We start from the raw sequence: 20,881 nt of genomic DNA, 5'->3' as shown, positions 1-20,881 counted from the left end.
GCAAATGACAAACCTAGTCCTAATAGGATTTTTTACGCCCTATGTAGATGAAATACTCCCTCCCCACTAACTTGCTTATAAAAACCCTTGCATTTCCCTGAAGAACGGCAACCCTTTTCCTGGGACTCCTCTCTGCAGCAGAGAGCTGTTCTCTTTCTTTTGCCTATTAAATTTCTGCTCTAACCTCACCCTTGGTATGTCCATGTTCTTGATTTCCTCGGCAGTGAGACAAAGAATTTCAGTGTCACCCCAGACAATGAGGCCATTTCAGAATTATCTATGGTTGTGGAGTGGGGGAATTGTGGCACAAGGTAAATTTTTCATAACTTACCACTTCTGAAGGCCTTAATTCATTTGTGTATTGGGGAACATTGATAGTGTTTTCAGTGGAAGTATTACAGTCTAAGTCCAGTAGGACTGGAATTCATCGGTAATACAGAAAATAATAGATTAAATTATTTCCATAAATTAGAAGTAGAAATGACCTCTACCATCCAAAAAGTATAGTAATACTTCCATATAAAAGTAATTTAACCACAGCATCTTTTGATGGACTGACCAATAAAATCAGCCTCTGGAGCAATAACAGCACAACATTAGTGATCCAGTGACAAACTTATCCACCTGTAAAAAGCTCAATGATCAAGTTCTATAAAGGGCATGGTTTCCTATCTTCCATCTGTAGGTTATAAAAAAAAATGACAGGCAAACTCTTTGGGAATACCTTACTGAAAATCTCATGGACAAATATACTTGTCTACTTGCCAATGTCCTGCCTTTCTGAAGAAAAAAAATGGTACTTTAAAAAGTCCTACAACTATAAGGCCAAATACTGGTCATTCCTGAGTATCACTAGCCTTCACCTTAACACAATGCAGTTAAGGTAAACATACAAGTTATCAAAAAATCTGAAATTTTAAAAGCAACCACAAGCAAACTAATTTGCAAAACTCATCTTGTAAATTCAATAATGTATAATACTAAAGTTTTCTTACATTTTCCTTTTTAGTATCAGAGTCTTCAGAAATAAATTACCTTTCCAACTTGGATCTGAAGTAACAAAGTTAGAAAAATTGAAGGAAGTTAATTAATCAAAAAAATTTAATAAGAAATTGTTGTTTTGCTCTATTTTTTCAGACTATGTTTCGTAAGTATGTAAGTTTATCTCCTTAACTAAGCCATAAAATAGTTCAAATTAAGAGAAAAAAAAACAGAAAATAATTTTAAAACATGGGGAATCTGACCATGTCTTCTTTTCTCAGTCCCAAGTATCCTTCCTCTCTAATTACAACAATGTTTCCTTTCTAAGGTATTCAATAAAAAGGGTTTCTAACTATTCAGTTTGTATTATACATACACCTGCAAACCTCCGGTTCTTGAAATGGTAGAGAATTTGCAATCCTTAAAATTAAGATTCCCATTAATTACATGACAATTATTTGTTTTGGCTGCATTACATGGAAGAAAATGTCACCAAGCAATCTATTGTCACCAAGCAATCTGATTGTTTTCCATTAATTGAGTACTTAGTAAATGGATTATGCTGAATCAGAACTTTACATGAGTTTCATCATTTAATCCTCACAACAATCCCACGAATAGATTACCATGATCACTGTCATGATCTCTGTGTAACAGATGAGAGAGCTAAGCTTCAGAGAGGTTGTGTATTTTGTCAACTATGTACAAGAGATAGGACTCACCTGCTATTGCGGTTTCAAAGTCTATCACTTTAACCACTGTTTTATAGCCACTCCTAGTTATCAGTATTGAAAAAAGATAGAGACTGTTTCCTCCATAAAGAGCTGGGATATTAACCTCACAGCATAGGTTAATTATTCCAAAATGTTTATAATGCCCCCTGGTGTGAAGTTCTTTATAAGTGTAAAATGCTCTAACCAGTTTGTGGTGACCTTTCTGAATACAAGGGTCAGTCAAGCACTCTGTACCTTGTCTCAGGTTACAAAGTTCCACAAGAACAAGTCAGACTATGGAGCAACAACACAGAGCTCTGCCTTGAAAAAAATTAACAGGCCATCTGTTCCATTCCAGCAAAACTGATGACTAAAATGACGGCTTTGTGACAATGCTGTAATATTTTAGCAGCCAGTCAGCAAATGCGTTGGACTTCCACTTTTAATGAAATTTATGAGAGGAATGTAAATAACTGCCTCTCCCTAAAGGAATAAGACATCTAATTGTAAGAAGAAATTCACCAGCAGAGAAGCCATTCTTGGTCTAAGATTTGAAGCTAATGTGCAAGCTGAAATAAAGCCATCACATAACATTGGCAAATCACGAGTAGAAACAATCATTTTATAAAGCAAACAAACAAAAATAAGCTAATCAAAAGATTTATCAACCAAAATTATACAATTTTAACCTAAATTCACTTGTGTAATTAAAAAAATGATTAGTGTTCCTAAATATCAGTAATTTGAAAATGTAACTGGGTGCTTTGGTATATTGTGCTCCTTTTCAGACACAGAGCTTTTGAGCAAACAATACCTAATATAATCACACAAATTCTTAAAATCACCTTTCTCCACCTTTTGTTTTTAAAATGAATTTAGAGAACAGAATAATGCCTTTATTTACTAGAATAAATATATGAACACCATAGTTTTTGCCAAATATCGAACTGTATATTTCTAAAAGAATTTGCCCTTGAGGTCAAACTTCTGACATTTTCTCTTATGAATATCCTGGGGATCATGGATAAAGAATAAACTAGAAATAATCTCCTAGTGAAATTTGTTTATCTTACTATATTTGAGAAAATTTGTATCACAAACCCTCTGCAATATATATAACTGGATAATTAAGGTATAGAAAATTTATTTGTAAAACATAAGATTAAAATTAAATTGAACAGATCCTACAAATCCAAATTAAAAACCCATATGTCCTGATTCATAAACATATAGAACACCGAACTCCAGCAAGGCCTCTATCTGAGGAAAAGAAATCTAGGCTCTATGCGTATCTCCAATTCAAGGAACAGCTCTCTGTCTTTTTCTGTTTTATATATTGAATGCCTTTGCATTTAGGACTTTAAAAAGTATGCAACCACTGTCACATTTGAGCCCAAGTGGAATATAATGTGATGACTTACATTAGCTATGACTTTGATAATTTTCTAGATGTGTTACAAAATTGAAATGCTCAGACACTAATTTTCTTTTCTATTAAAATAAATTTTTTAACCCACTTGTCCATGAAAAAGGATTAACAGTGTACATCATTGTACTACTGCAGAGGAAATAATTAATTTGCAGAGATATGTAAGGAAACAGTCTTGCAAAGATAAAGACATTTTTTCAACTACATATTTATTTATCCAGCAAATAACTATTGAATGCATAGGCACCATAATTACCACTAAATACTACCCAATATGGTTCTACAGCACTAATGTGACTGGACATATCAAATTCTTGGAATTATCTATTGGTAATTGTTTGATTAGTTTCAAAGCAACTCTGAAAAAGGCTTTAATCAGGACTCAACAAGAAAATTCACAGATAAAAAGTTCTTGTCTAGCAACAATGAGTTAGACAAAAGACAGACATACTGGCCTGCCTAAACAAATTTGTAATCACTGTATCTCTCAAAATTTTTTGCTTGGGAACACTAACTACTCATCTATCTATAGACAGAGTATCTATCTGACCTTTCAACATCTGTTAAAGACCAAAAGAATTCCTGTGCCTAAATGATGTTTCCAATAGCAAAACCAGGAAACTGCCAGATTTGCACAACCACCCCTAAATCCCCATGCTCCCTGGTGGAGGATTATCATGTTTTCTTTGAGTTCCTATCAATCCTGCAGTACTGTTTGTTTTGCTATGACTCTGGGAGTATTAGCATTACTCTAATGCACATTTGTAGAAAAGCACTGCCCACATTTTCTTTTTCTCCCTTCTTCTCTGATCATGTTTTCCCTCAGTCTTCACACCCATTCATCTACCCTTGCCTTTTTTACCTAGTTGAGATGGCTGATCTAGTCCAGTCAGGAGGATCTGGGTTGATTTTTAAATAGGATTAAGTTTGCTAGATAAAATATAAGACACCTAATTCAGTTTTAGTTCTAGATAAACATACAATATTGGAGCCAAACATATTAAAACTATTGTTTATCTGAAATTCAAATATAACTGGTCATCCTGTGGGTGTTAAATCTAGCAACCTTGAAGAGTATATATATCTAATATGAATGAAAATACTGGTTTGAGTCTGAAGGTAATTTTAACTTTGGAAAAAATTGTTATGTCAGGAAAATCTAAGGCTATGCCAAGAGCAGAAGTGATAGGGTAGGTGGCAGTGATTACTGGGGAGTCTGCAGGCAGCTTGAAATCATAGTGCCCATCTAAAGCAAGGCTTTCCAGCATTCTATATCAACAGCACAGGTATACATACATTTCACATCACAAGCTAGCACATATCCACACTCATAAAATCAAACTGATCATTTCTATTCTCTTCTCTACTTCATTTTTTAAAAGTGATCACAGCCCAATAAATTAACTTGATGAGTCACAAGTGGATTATGGTATCTAATGGAAAAAAAAAAACCCAAAAAAACAAAAAACAAAAAACACCAGTCTAAAGCAGAGGAATGCACTCTGTTCATCCAAAGTTATTTTGTAGTGCTAAGAATTTGATGAGTATGTGGTCAAATTTAAAATAAAAGTAGGCAAATCTGAAGAAGGTATAAAGCAGGCAGGAGTATTTTTAGATAGTTCAAGTCAGTTTTTCAGACAGATAAAAACAATTTGGAGATTTGAGGCAAATGCATTCAACACAGAGCAAAAGAAATGAAAAGTGAATGTGGTACAGAGGTAGGAAGTGAGTATTCTCCAAAGATAGGGAAATGGTACAAGTGCTAGACAGGCAAAAACAGCTTAAAAGAAGGCAAAGCATTTCACTATATGATATAAAGAAACTAGAGGAGGAAAACATATACAGGTAGCAGCATTCTAGGGCACCATCAGATGAATTTGGTATTACATCAGTATACATTAGTAGACTGAAGTGTAATCAAGCAGAAAATAGAATGTGGTTTATGTTAAATTATAATTAATTTTCGTTGGAAACTTGTTTTGCTTTACTGATTATATTTCAAATTCAGATATATTGATATTCACGAAAGAGCTTTATTTTATTATTTTAGCCTTTTATAATGATTAACATATTTAATCTGGAACCTTATTTACAATAATTAAAATAGCCATCCACTGAGTAAATGAAACCATTTCAAAAAAGAAATAGTCAAACTGGAGATGTATCCCTAAACTTGTGGGTGCTATTTTTCTGTCACTTCTTTTTATTTTATTTTATTTTACTTTTATTTTTTTAGAGACAGAGACTCACTCTGGCACTCAGGCTGCAGTGCAATGGCATGATCATGGCTCACTGCAGCCTCAAACTCCTGGGCAGGTGATCACCCACCTCAGCCTCCTGAGCATCTAGGACTAGAGGCATGCTCCACCATGCTCAGCTAATTTTTTTTATTTTTATTTTTTGTAGAGATAGCATCCAGCTATGTGGCTCAGGCTGGTCTCAAACTCCTGGTCTCAAGCAATTCTCCCATCTTAGCCTCTGAAAGCACTGAGATCACAGGCATGCACCACCACATTCGGCTATGTTATTTCTCATGATTGAATATTTGGCTGCTAAGGAAAAGATTGTCAAAACAGAGAATTCTTATATTAGATGAAAAAATAAGCAGATGGGCAATGAAAAATATCTTTTTCACACAGGTTCACTAATAGTAAAATAAAGAGAATTCCTAAATATTGCATTAAATAAGATAACTCAGCAAAGTCATTGTTTATAGAATTACTTGTGACATGAAGAATTACATTAATATACACAATTACTTACATGGGAGTGTGGAAAACCTCTTCCTGTCTTGATTTTTCCTGAAGAGTATGTGTAATATGATACATTTATATTTCCTTTGGGCCCTAGGGGAGAACCACAAAGAATGCCACTTTTCTGGTCTAGAGTTCATCGGCATGTTCACACCCTCCTAGGCTGCTATTGCAACTCCCTTGTTAAAGTTTACCTTTCTTACACACTGCTGGTCAGTGGGGAGCCAGCAATTCTTTTTGAATGCATATCCAAGAATACAGTTGCTGTAGCCGCTCAAAGCAGGCAATCATTAGCCACATTAGGGAGACAGAGAAAGATGGCGAAGATTTCACTTCATTCTGTTAGGGACTCCAGTAATTTGCATATCCTTCATGTATTTATGCAGGCAAAGTGCAGAATCTGTGAGATGATGACAGTGCACTCTGGATGCAGAATTAGTTGTCTGAATTATTGAATTGCTCGATAACTGGCAAATAAGAAACATATTTTTCAAAGGTACCAAGTAGAGAACTGGCTATGTGGTTTCTTTTATAAAATGTCTCTCAACTGGGAGTGTTTACCGTTCTCACTAGGTGATTTTACAAATAGAGAACAAGAAGGCGTTTTGGTTATCACAGTATCTGGGGGTTGGTGATGCTGAAAATTAACATATTATGGGATATTAAAAGGCCTGGAGTACTTGGGACAATGCTATTTGTCTGCCCCTAAGGCCTATATAGCCCAATTGAGAGACAACGCTTTAGACTATATCAATGATTAGACACTAATGAATATATCTGACCAAATATACCATGTCTATGTGTTATCTATTGATGAGAAAAAGCACAGAAAGATAGAAATTTCCTGTTCCAAATTCCAAATTCTCAAAAGAAGCAACTAGGTTACCGACTCAGTTTCTTTCGGAATTCACCCGTAACCAAGAAACTCAAATAGAGCTGAGGAAAGTGTTCACTGTGAGAGGACATTCCCAGGAAATTGAGGGTGGGGGGAGAATAGGGAGAAGAAGAGATAAATGGATAAAAATAGGTAAAAGCTGGCTCTTATCATAAGACAACTAAGTCTGCTGCTCATAAAGCTAGTGAATAATATTCTCAAATTTATGAGAAAATCATGAATGAAGACATGGGTGGGTGTTATCCATAGGTCACTAAGGAGCATAGTAGACAAAAAAAAGAAGTTAGCTTTTGATTACCTGGTTAATAGGGGGGAAAAGCAATTTAGAACATCTGTTACCCCCAAAACCACTCCATATTAAAAGAAAAAACCCATCTTTCTAGTCACCACATTTTTGTAATATCTATAATTTTTGAAGTTCGAAGCAATTATTATATTAAAACTTTACCTATATTATTTATGGCCCTAAAAACAACCTTACAAAATAATAACATGCCAACATCACACATGCAGAACTTACACTATGGGATTTAAACTCAAGTCTAGCTGGCATCAAAGCTGGCCCATTCTCTCTCCACAATCTCATGCCAGTCTCCTATGTCTTACATCTCCTTGCCATTATCTTCTATGCAAATTCATTACCTATATAGTAATTTATACAGGCACATACATGCAGACACTTTAAGAAATTTGGTCATTTTAATTTTTTTTACACTATCAGACTAGCAAGGAAAACAAACCTCTTGATCTGAGTGAGAATCACCCACTAGGAGGCATTAACCAGCTACTTTTTAAAGCCGCATTGGCTCCTTTTCACCACTAGGGAGCACTAAAGTAGTAATTTACTAGGCTGTCATAAAGAGCTAATGAAGTTTCTCCAAAAGGTAAATTATATTTCAAAGAATATTCACTGGGATATTATAATTTAATATAAAAATTATTGATGATGTGGTGTATGACATTAGCTGATGATAAACTTCTTTGGATAAGCTCATCATTTTTTTTGTCTCCACTACCAAGAAGACAGCTTCTGAATCTTAAAGATTTGCAGTATTACTCTGGCCACTGCAATGAGCAACTACACCCATATGAGATATAATTCAATTTTAATAAATGACAATAAGCTATTCTTTTGTTTTAGGATTGCTAGTTGATAAATTTAATTATCATGACGATTTATTTTTAACTGTTTCCTTCTGAGATGTTGTACACATTTGACAGTAATCTGAATAATATTCAGTAGCTGTAGTTAATATTTAGAAATCACTTGTGTAAAATCTATATATGTTTGTGTGGATATAGGGTGTGTGTGTATGTGTGTAACTAATAAATAAACCAATGTGAAAAGTAATGTGTTTATATTCTACCTCAAATGTGAGGTAGTATATCTATCTATATATCTATCTATATATATATTGTTCTCTATATACATGAGAATATATATAGAGAGATAGAGCTACATCTTTGTATATTTATATCTCTATAGATACATAGAGATATATCTACATATGTATATATAGATATGTATCTATATATCTAATAGACATATATGTATATATAGAGAAAAAGAGACAGATGGATACATATGTCTATATAGATACAAACAGATATAGAAAGATATAGATCAATTTATCTATAGATAGCTATAGATATATCTAGATATTTTACATTTATATAGAGAGATATAAATCAAAATAACCTAACAAAATTATCTGTAAAATACCTACATTTGAGTGCTATTTTATACTGCTAAACTCTCTAAGGTAAACTAGCTATAAAATACAATTCTAGATCACAGATCTATTGTGTAACAGTGTAAATTATTAATGAGTTCAATATTGGACAAAGTCTACCAAAAATTTGGACTTGGAATACTTCATTTTAAGTTTTTTCTATCTCTGTTAGACATTCAGAACAGCAGCTTATTTAAGGTACTCTAGTTTGTAATAATAAAATGCGGAAAAAACAATGGATCTGCATTAAAAAGGCAGGAACCTATATTTGTCTGTTGTGTTATTTTGCCTTAATTTTATTTCTACATTAAAGAATTTGGCTACAGAAATGAAATTAAGTTCTGAGCCTGATAGAGATTTTCTTCGCCCCTTTGCTTCAAAGACAACCTATACTTGCGCTTAGATCTGTGGCAAGAAAGGGAAAAATTCAAAAGAGTAAAAAGAAGTGAAAGAGACTCAAACACACAGTATTTTTATATTCTATGAGTGAATCATGTCTAGAGAGCATTTTTTTCTGAGAAATGTATGTAATTCTCAGTTTTTCATTTAATAACATTAATTTATTTCGAAATATACTCTAACATTTTTAAATATTTTGAATAAATATAGTTCCCCTTTTTTGGAAAATAAAGATTTTTCTATGGAGTTTGCTGAGACTTCTTCCTCATCTTGATGACATGGTTCTTAACTTTTAACTGGCAAACACATACCAAACGCTATTAGGTGTGATGCCACATTAGGACTCATATAAAAATCAGGGCTGGGTGCGATGGCTCATGCCTGTAATCCCAGCACTTTGGGAGGCCAAGGCAGGCAGATCACCTGAGGTCAGGAGTTTGAGACCAGCCTGACCAACATGGTAAAACCCCGTCTCTACTAAAAATACAAAAAAAAAAAAAAAAAAATTAACCATGCATGGTGGTGAATGCCTGTAATTCCAACAATTTGGGAAGCTGAGGCAGAAGAATCACTTGAACCTGGGAGGCGGAGGTTGCAGTGAGCTGAGATCATGCTATTTCACTCCAGTGTGGGCAACAAGAGTAAAACTCTGTCTCAAAAAATAAAAATAAAAAAAATCAGGCAGGTCCTGTTCTAAATGGGAGGTCAACAGATTGCTCTATGCCAATGACTCACATTTTCTTTCTATCTTACTCCTGACTTGAGTTAAATTTAGCTACAGATGAGAGACAGAAGCATGTATGTTAAATGATCATATAAAGTATCAATGACTGCTAGCAACTTAAGTGATTCTCCACCTTCTCTTGCCTAATGATATTTGAATTTTATATAAAGATACAGGGGTCAACGGTTTAACCCAAATAGATTGAGTTCTAATTGTAAAACTTGAGGCACTATGACACAGAAGAAAAATGTGCTTGGGACCAAAGCCTTCTTGGCATGAATCACAAATGTATATAGATAAACCCCTATTTTAACACTGTTAAGATCTGCAAACTCTACAAACTCTGTTTTAGACTATAGAATTACATCATATATGTGAGTGAATTGTGGCCTATGCACAAAGAGGTTAAATGTATTGTTCAGAATTCTTGAATTTGACTTTAGTGCTATTTTTCCACACCAAGATGGCTGCAAATTTGGTTCATTAGTCCCATTATAAGTTGACAAAAATTCTGAGAATTTTTGCGTGACAAACTAGCAGAAACTGGTGCAAGTTAGAATATTCTATTTAGCAATAGAGACAGTGAACCAATAGATATTCACTAAAAGAACTAGGCAAAAAATAATGCTAACTAGAGTTTTAAGGTTACGTGTCCTAGATATGACAGAATAAAGATTTTCTTTGTTAATCTTCAGAGTAAGGCTGTAGAGATTCCACACGAATATGTTACTATTCTACAGCATATCTCTGGAAAGGAATATTCCATTCATATTAAAAGCATTTTTTTTTTAAAAAAGAGCCAATTTTATTTTTTCCACAAAATTAATTTGAAATTAGTTTAACAGATTTAATCTTTGGGAAAAGCAAATGAAATAACTGAAACTCTCACAAATTTCATCTGGTAGGACAGCTCCTAAACACAAGAACTCTGGCCTTTCCTCATGCTTTCTTATAAACCCAAACTGTGGACTTTCAGGGATAGTGACACCTACAGGAAGCACCAAAAAAATGCCTGCAAGAAAAGTTATTATTATTCCTGTCTACCAACACAGAGGCATCAGAGCGGGCCTAGGAAATTAGATCCGTAATTGTAATTAGGGTAAATGATAGAGCTATGCTAATTTTGCTGCCTGTTCTTCTACATGAAACATGAGTAGTGATTGGACAAAGAAGGAGAGAAATAACACCAATCACAAGTTTACTATATGCCAAGCACTTTACACACAGTAACTCATTCATTTTAGCACACAATGTGTATCATTATCCACCATATAAAGAAAAAGAGTAAATAATTTGCCAAAAGTGGTACAGATACGAAATGAGTGTTAGATTTGAAATTTGAAACTGCGTTAGTCTGGCTTCCAGCCTATTTCCTTTTAGCTATAGCATATGTTCTCCACTCCTGACTTGAATGTAATTATTGGCAGTTATATATATGAGTAATACATGTAAGTTTACAATATCACACTGTGAGTTGTGTGTGTGTGTATGTGTTTATGCACAGATATATGCAGACTGTTTTCTCTATTGATAACACTGACTTTCCCTCTTAGTTCCTGGATTTCTACCAGTTAGTCTTATTTTACATGTATCAAGAAAGAGCTCTGAAACTTAACCCTTTGATTAGTCCCTAATTTAAGAAATGTGTCTGAACTCGCTTACCCTGTGATATAATACAATTGATAAAAGAAAACCAGAAAACAGTGATGTATTCACAGAAGATGAAGTTTTGGCAGAATTTGAGAAGAGTTACAAACTAGAAGACAAAACAGGATCTCAAGTTATTTTTATAATGTCACATCATTAATTTTGAAGTGACTTTCCAAATTGCTAACCACATCTGCATTCAGATTCTATTTTTTAGTAAAAGGATATATTTTAAGTTCAAACATGAGTGATATTGAATGGTCCTACCTCTTCTCCATTTTGTTCATGTAGATAACCAAGAGTAGACTATAGACAAATATATTGAAAGAAACACATTCAATGTACCAGTAAGTTAATACATACACAGATACAAATGTAGAAAAGAGACCTAAGAGTCACTATAATTCAATAACGACTGAAAAAATAATCATGATAGCCTTTACATATTCCTCAAATGTGTCATTTTGTGTGGGATTTTCAAGAGCTCATGAGAAATAATATATATACCCTCCAATTTTAGCTAAAGTCAAATCAGATTGCAATACAGTTTAAGTTTTATAAATGCCTAGATATTTCAAGGAATGATATACTGCAGATAGAAAAACCAAATGCATTCAAAAGTTAATCCAATATTAAAGGACCACCATTTCCTGCAGAATGAAAACATAGAAAGATTTGCAAAAAGGCAAAGTAAATAAAATGACCACTAGATCTATTGATAATATTGTTAAGACAATATGATACACTTTAATATGATTAGTTGTATAAGTATGGTTTCTTGGCCATGTAGGAAAAAGGAGAAAAAGAAGGTCAATAAACATAATCATTATGCATGCTCTATAAGCTAATGTTTAAGAATTAGAAAGAACTCCTAAACTTAATGGGAACCATTATAATTGCAATAGTTATCTAGCTAATCCTACCTATGACTAGCCAAATTCAGCATTAGTATTAAGAATTAAAGTCTGGCCCAACAGTCTATGGCCTTAATAGCACTAAACCATTCTATTTCAAATTACATTTTAGTTTTATGCCCCATTAATTGAACACTTTCATCACATTTTAACATTAGACTTAAATTCATTGTAGAGTCGTATGCACAGTTTCACTGGCACTGCAAGCAGTTCTATATTTTGTTTCTTTCCTACAATGAATTATTACTGCATAAAAAGGAAATGTTTCCCAATTAGAATTCTACTTAGAGAGATCAGAGGGAAAAAGTTTAGGCCAAAAAGAACCTTCACGTATTAGGAAAAGGTGACAACACTTTAGATGTGCAAATAAAAACTTGGGAAAAGAGAGGATATTCAAATAAGACATTCTCAAGAGGGATTAGATGAGGTTTCAGATTCTGGATATACTTTCAAAGGTTGTATCCCTACCCCAAAATGTAGAAAATGTCTTCCAAATATTAATTCAAAATTGTGTATACTGGAAACATGTTTATCAATTTATTGCAAGTGTTTAGCATGCATAATGGCAATGGATCAGATTCTCTACATTTCATTTAAGAAAACACGGGGCAAGAGATTTGGATTTAAATTACTGACTCATTTTGCATTTTGATTAAAGGTCTATAATAAATGCATTTCAAAGATTAAATTATTTTAAATTGCTTTTGGCACCTAAACAGATTTGACTTCCACACTGCTATTGACAATGAAACCACTTGATTTTTTCTTGTTATTTTGGTTTTTGTTTTTATTCATTTAATACAACTGAAATTATGCATCCCTAGCAAAGTCCTTTTACAAAGTCCTATCGAGTTCAGGTAGCTATTTCATGAAAATGCATTATTATAAGATTACACAGTTAGTGATATTAGTAGATCAATATACATTTCTTTTTTTCCTATTACTGTCCAGAGGAATAACCCTGGCTTAGGAGACAGGCAAAATGAGTATGTTCAGTAATGTTAGTCTATATAAAAATATCTCAAGAAGCTAGGCCATTATCATTAGTCATGATAAGAATGTCTCCTGGAATGTGTAAGTCAAAAGAAAGTTTATGTGGCAGATTTATGTAAGGAAACTTACAATAGTGCCTGCCCACAAACCATGCAATTTGGAAACAGCCAAGAAACAAAACCATAGAGAAGGAGGGATAAATACAACATGTATTAGGGGTTATTATGCAACTACAAAGATTCAATATGACCCTGGCAATATAGCAAAAAATAGTTATGAAAAAGAAGCTATTTCTTATGCTCAGTAGCTAATTTTCAAACATAGGTACCTGTATTTGAAACTTTGAGCATTTCACACATTTTTCTGTATCTGAAAAAAAAATGGATCCAGACTGATATTGTATATCAATATAGCTGAAAACAGTTAATATAAAGGTAGCCAAAAGCAAAATTCAATAAGAATTCTCAAAAAGGATATTATTCTCATTGCTGACAAAGTAATTCGGATGTACATTTCGCTCATATAGGAGAAGAATAATTTACTGTTCAATTTTCCTAGACAGGATGAAATATCTATAGTAATATGATTTTATAAAGTTTTTAAATAAAAAGCTAGATTAAAGTGTCTAGATCAAACTGTAGGTATAATTAGAAACTTTAGAAATAATATATTACTCCATTTTGACAAAATATATTTCGATATCTAACAGTTAATTAAATCTGCTTTTTGCAAAATTTATGACAAAAACATCATATACTTCCATTTTTAAACTTTCAAGGGCATTCGATCTATTAAAATAACACATATCTTTTAATAGTCTATCGTAGAAAATTAAGAAATACATACCCTTCAGGATAAATATATTGAATATAAGGTGACATAAGAAAATTACACAAAATGTTCTTACTCATTTTATTATTACTATGAACTAGAAAATACCTAAACATATTAATATGATTTGATGGAAAATAAATGTTGATAGTGGTGGTAGTATAAAAGTTCTTATGTTCCAGTCCACAATTCTTATGCTATGACTCACTGAATATATAATATTCATAATATAATATATAATATATGTTCCCATTTGTGGGTATTTGATTGGGACTACCACATATTACACATTTTTAAAAGCAACAACATGAAAATTCTAGAGACAGTTTTAAATTATATGAATAGATTAGTGAACATACAGCCAAAATAATTATAGTTTAAATGTTGGGCAAGACCATCATATGGCCTAATTTATGTTGAAGATAGAATATTTATAATTATCAAAACCATTTAAACAAGGATACGTAATATCAAGTCTCAAAATGCATGCTCTTTTTTTTTCTTTTTTAACTTACTGCTTTGTAAGTTCTCTTTTGTCCAGCATGTTTCCGAATTTGTTCTCCATTTGGCCCCGTTTCCACATGCATCGAATAAATAATGTCAAAGAAATCTTCAACCACAGCTACCCGTCGTAAAGACAGCTTCTCATCTACCCCTACGCCATCCTGAAAACAAAACAACAACAAAAACACATAAGATTAATAAACCAATTTGCATTTAATAAATAAATTGATTAAAACAAAATGTTTTTATAACCTCAACAAAATCGTCTATATAGGAAATATCAAAAATTCATGAATGAATATTTCACTATTTTATGCATTGCTTACATACAGAACTTGAAGAAACATGAGAGAAGACATTTGGCATAGTTAATATTGAATAAATCATGCTTACCCACAAATTCCATCTTTTAAGTTTTTATAATGACTTATTTGTTGCCATCAGTACAACTTTCTTAAATTATGTTAAAATATATTTTAAGGCCCAGTAATTTTTTATTGTAATAATTAAATTCTAGACATGTATTAATTCACCCAAACAATATTGAGTTGCTGGGTGCTGGAAGCTGTAATTTGAGAAATGAAAAAATGATACAGAGTTATCCTAGGTTATTGTATAACGTAGGAAAGAAAACATATTTACTATGCTATCAGTATTGGTCTAAAGAACTATATGTGGTCAAGGTTAAAAACATGAGCGCTACAAATTATCTGTGTGAAATTTAGATCTTCTACTTGGAAGCAGCATATTTTGTGCAAATCACTTAAACTTCTCTAAATTTCAGTTTTTCTCTCCTGTAAAACAAAGAGCCCACTACACAGAACTGTTGTAAGAATTAAATGAAATGATACATTTAAAGGATGTAATCCAATCTTTGCCATATAATGAATGCTCAGTAAATGGTGGCTCTTGTCATTTTCAGGACCATGATAAAAAGTATGCAAAGTACTATAGGAATTAAGAGAAAATATCACCTTCTGTTGAAGTAGATTCCAGGAAGAAGTATAATTTAACATAGGTTGGAGTTGGAACCAGGCAAAAGCCATTTTGCTGAGAAGTACAACAAAGAACAAAGAGTTTTCATGGATAATAGAGAGGAATTAAAACAAATAGAAAAATAGAATGAAATAATAAAGTTAATCTTACATGGCTGCAACATGAAAGGGCTTCCTGCTTGCAAACACACACACACATACACACATACACTCACACATACACACACTTCTTATTTGGACCCTGTGATATAATTTGAAGTAGTATAACATAACCATTATCCCCAGCATACAGCACAAGAGAATGATTAATCTGAGCAAAATCATTATGCAGTGAAATGGCAAGAGTTTATTGGAACAGTAACCCCAGTAGACTGAGCTCACTGCATAACCAAAAGTAAGTCACTTGGTGCTTTTTGTTAGTTTGTTGTTATTTATTTATTTTTTTTTCTGACTTAAGGTAGGCCTTGTAAGTAGTGGTAGCTGAAGCAACATATTCAAACAACTATAAATAGGAAATCACATGTTAGGTCAAACAGCTAAAAACACAATTTCATATGCCTCCTCCTGACCTATTCCCTATACCTGAGAGAATAACCACCTTTCCTAGGCTGAAAACTCAAATTCTAACTCTATCCACTAGTAAAACCACCCATAAAACTTTCTCTTCTTTGTTCCTAGTCATAAAATTTATAGTCTCCAGCAAATGAACTGAGAGGGTTCCTTTGCTGGAAAACCAAAAATTGTATAATCTTTTACACTTAGTCTGTATTTATTGTTTATGGCAATAAATATATATTTGCCCTTTAATTCATTCACATGTTCACTGATTTACCTAGCTAAACCCTCAATTGTGAGTGATGTGGGGATCACAGCCTATTAACTCATTTTATCAGTAAGTATTCAACAAGGCCCAGATATTACTAAACCCTCTGCTAGTAGCTGGACTTATCAAGATGTGTAAGACAGATAATCGAGCATTTATGAAGCTTACAGTTTAATGCAGAAAATAGGCATTAAAGAAATGATTGCTAGAGTAGCATATTAATTTTTTATGGATTCTCTAACAAGTTACTAAAAAGTGAGTGGTTTTCAAAAAGAGAACTTTATTTTCTCATAATCCTGGAGGTCGGAAGTCCAAAATCAAAATGTCCACAGAGCTATACTCTTTCTGGAAGCTCTAGGAGAGAATCCATTCTTTGCTTCTTCCAGCTTCTGGTGCTTGACAGCATTTCATGGCTTGAGGTTGCATTATATTACAATTGTCTCTTCTGTGTATCCCTCCTCTGTGTTTTTCTCTCTGGTAAGGACCCTTATGATGAGATTTAGAGCCTAATCAGATAATCCAAAGAAATCTTCTCAAGATGCTTAATAATATCTACAAAGGTCCTTATAGCAAACAAGATAATGTTTACAAGTGTCAAGAATTAGGACTTTGTATCTTAGGGTGGCCATTATTCAACCAACTACAAATGGGTATGAGTTAGAGCACAGGAGATACAAATTGTGCCATAGGAGCATATATTTGACATGTTTCACAATCACTTATTAACAGTCAACATTGTCTCAAGAAATTGGAAGTTCAGTGTTTGTCAAGATAATATTAAAATCACATTATTTAGGGAGGAAAATGGTCTATTATCTTTCTGTCATGTGGACCTGTTTACTCTCAACTATGAGTTAAGCACAATACACACCTGCACTCTATAAGTAAAAATCAAAAATGCCTTCAGAGGTTAGGTCTACTATATAAATCAGCCAAATATCATGGGTTAGACAGTAAGGTGTAATTAAGTCATTTGGAAACTGGAAGAAATATATTTAATGAGCTTAGAATTCAACAAACCCAAAGTTGGAAAATTGCAAAAAAAAAAAAAAAAAAAAAAGAAAAGAAAAGTAAATAGACACAGTACAGTAGAAATTAAAACCAAAGACAAAAATCTTGAAAGCACCAGGAGATAAAAGACCCATCACATATAAGTTAACCCCAAATACAATTAACTTCTCCAAAGAAACAAAGGAGGTCAGAATGCAACGGGATGACATATTCAAATTGCTAAATGTAAAAAACTGTCAACCAGGAATCTTATAGCCAGAGAAACCTATCTTTCAAAAATTAAGGTGATGGCCGGGTGCAGTGACTCACACATGTAATCCCAGCAATCTGGGAGGCAGAGACGAGCAGATCACCTGAGGTCAGGAGTTCGAGACCAGCCTGGCCAACATGGAGAAACTCCATCTGTACTAAAAATACAAAATTAGCTGGGTGTAGTGATGCATGCCTGTAATCCCACCTACTTGGGAGGCTGAGGCAGGAGAATTGCTTGAACCCTGGAGGCGGAGGTTATGGTGAGCCAAGATCACACCATTGCACTCTAGCTTGGGCAACAAGAGCAAAATTCTGTCTAAAAAAAAAAAAGAAAAGAGAAAAGAAAAGTGTAATACACCATCCCGGATAAACAAAACTGAGAGAATTCAATGCTAGTAGACATAACATACAATAATGCTAAAGGAATTTCTTCGGGCTGAAGGTAAATGACATCAGACAGTAATTCAAATTCACATGAAAATATCCAGAGCACCAGTAACACACTTGACAATAACAGAGAAAAGGGGCAGAAACAAAGGTGTATTGGAGTTTGGAGTAAGGAAATGATACCTTATGGTGATGCAGATCCACACAGAGAGAGAAAGAGAACCAAAAAGGTCAAATAAGAAAGTTGGCCAGGCTCGGTGGCTCAGGCCTGTAATTCGAGCACTTTGGGAGGCTGAGGCGGGCGGATCACGAGGTCAGGAGTTCAAGACCAGCCTGGCCAATATGGTGAAACCCCGTCTCTACTAAAAAATACAAAAGTTACCTGGGCATGGTGGCATGCACCTGTAGTCCCAGCTACTCAAGAGGCTGAGGCAGGAGAATCGCTTGAACCTGGGAGGCGGAGCTTGCAGTGAGCTGAGATCATACCATTGCACTCCAGTCTGAGCCACAGAGTGACACTTCATCTCAAAAAAAAAAAAAATATATATATATATATACTTTTCTACTTTCTTCCCTCAGCTTCTTTAAAAGACATAAGATTACAAACAGCAATAGTTATGAAAATATATTGTTGTATTTCAACATATATAGATGTTTTACTTGTGTGTCAGTTTTATGACTTATCAACCATATAAAAAAATATGTATCAGTCATAGAACAAAAAAGTGGGGAAAAAATAGAGCTATATAAAATTAAAATTTCTTTACTTGGTTGTAACCAAAATACTATATATCTGAAGTAGATTCTGATAATTTCAAATGTATATTGTATGCTCCAGAGCAACCACTAAAATATAATTTTAAAATACAATTAAAAAACAAAGAGACTCATTTCATAGTAATAAAAGGTTCAATTCACCAGACAGACAAAACAACAATCAACATATATGGACCCAATAAGAGACTCCAAGTGACATACACACACAGACACACACACACAGACACACACACACACACACACACACACACATTGATGAAGCAAAAACTAACAGGATTAAAGGGAGAAATAGACAATTCAACAATAATAGCTGGAAACTTAAAAGCTCACCTTCAAAAGTAGAACAATTAGGCAGAAGATATATAAGGAAATAGAAGACTTAAACAATACTTAAAAGTTTTAAAAAACTAATAGACATACATAGAACACTCTACAAAACAGTAACACACTTTTCATGAGAGATCTCATGCTATCATAAAACAAGCCTCAATAAATTTAAGGGATTGAAAATATATTTTACATGTTTTATGACCAAAATGGAATTAAATTAGAAATTAGTGACACAAGGATATTTGGGAAAACTACAAATATAAAGAAATTAAACAACATACTTCTGAAAACTAATTGGTCAGAGAAATCCAAAGGAAAGCTAGAAATACTTTGAGATGAATGAAACCAAGGACACAACACGCTCAAATCAGTGCTAAATGCCTATATTAAAAAACAAGAAAAATTTCAAATCAGACTTATGTTTTCACCTTAGTAACCAGAAAAAGAGCAAACTAAAATCAAGTAGAAGGGAGAAAATGTGTAAAAAACTGAGGAGAAGCAAATGAAATGGAGAGTAGAAAACAATGGACAAAATCAGCAAAACCAAAAAGCAATATGTGAAAACAACTTTTTAAATGACAAAGTTTAAGCTCTTCTTATATAAAAATGTAAAAAGAGGAGGGAAGGGAAAACTCAAATTACTAAAATTAGGAATAAAAGAAGGATCATTATTGACCTTACAAAAATTTTAAAAAAAATCACACAAAATAATAAACATGTGTATGTCAACAGATTACAATAAGTAATATAAAATTAACAATTCCTAGAAAGACTTAAATTACTGATAATGGCTGACAAAAAAATATATAGGCCTATCACAAGTATAAAGACAAAATTAGTAACTAAAAAAGCTTTTCACACACAGAAAAAGCCCAGGCCCAGATGGCTTCACTGAACCAAATATTCAAAGAATCAATGGAATTCATCACAAACTCTTTTAAAGCAATAGGTGACAAAACACTTCCCAAATTATCCAATGAGGTCAGTATTATCTTGATACCAAAGATACCAAATGTATCACAGGATAAAAAAGATATACAAAACAATATATTTTATGAATATAGAGACAAAAATCCTCAATAAAATACTAGCAAATCAAATCCAACCACATTTACAAGTTATTATATACCACAATCAAGTAGGATTATTCCAGAAATGCAAGGTTAGTTTAATACAATGAAAGGAATTAATGCAATATATCATATTAATACAATAAAGGACACAAGCATATTATTGTTTCCATAGATGCAGGAAAAAAAATCATTTGACAAAAGCCAACATACTTCCCTGACAAAAATTCTAAGTAAATTAGGAATAGAAAGGAATTTCCTCAACTTCATAAGGAACATCTACAAAAACCTCCCATAACTAACATCTTATTTAATTGTGAGAGACTGAATGCTTTCCTCCTAAAAATAAAAGCCACTCAAGTATGTGTGCTCTAGCCACATCTATTTAACATCACACTGTGAATCTAGCCAGGAAAATTAATCAGGCAAAAGACAGAAAATACAACAAATTGGAAAGGAAGAAGTAAAAATATCTTTGTAGATGCTTTGTGTGTCACAAATGACATGATCCCATATATAGAAAATTCTAAGGAATCCATTAAAAAACTGTTAGAACTAATAAATGAGTTCAAGTCAATATTAAAAATCAATTGTAGTTTTTATTAGCAATGAACAATCTGAAAATGAAAAAGGAAAATAATTGCTTTTATGAAGGTTTCAAAACACTAAAATATTTAGGAATAAATTTAGATATAAAGTTTAAAAAGTGTAAGATATACA

The 20,881-nt window shown here is 33.1% G+C and overlaps 1 protein-coding gene across 9 annotated transcripts in view; it reads right to left on the bottom strand.

The window, feature by feature from the left end:
* Nucleotides 1-20,881, bottom strand: part of NOL4 (nucleolar protein 4) — a 387,024-nt gene that overhangs the window by 286,595 nt on the left and 79,548 nt on the right. For 5 of the 9 annotated variants that reach the window (XM_050767246.1, XM_050767248.1, XM_050767249.1 and 2 more), the window contains exon 2: nucleotides 14,528-14,677. In XM_050767246.1, the coding sequence (XP_050623203.1) occupies nucleotides 14,528-14,677 (150 nt within the window). Of the gene's footprint in view, nucleotides 1-5,886; nucleotides 8,140-13,509; nucleotides 13,573-14,527; nucleotides 14,678-20,881 lie in introns of those variants that run through there. The other 4 variants (XM_050767257.1, XM_050767254.1, XM_050767256.1 and 1 more) reach the window with 4 other exon arrangements.

The sequence above is a fragment of the Macaca thibetana genome, chromosome 18 (assembly GCF_024542745.1).
Source record: "Macaca thibetana thibetana isolate TM-01 chromosome 18, ASM2454274v1, whole genome shotgun sequence".
In the NCBI taxonomy this organism is placed as follows: Eukaryota; Metazoa; Chordata; class Mammalia; order Primates; family Cercopithecidae; genus Macaca; species Macaca thibetana.
Note: the sequence above shows the minus strand (reverse complement) of the source record. Positions and strands in the feature narration are given on the sequence as shown.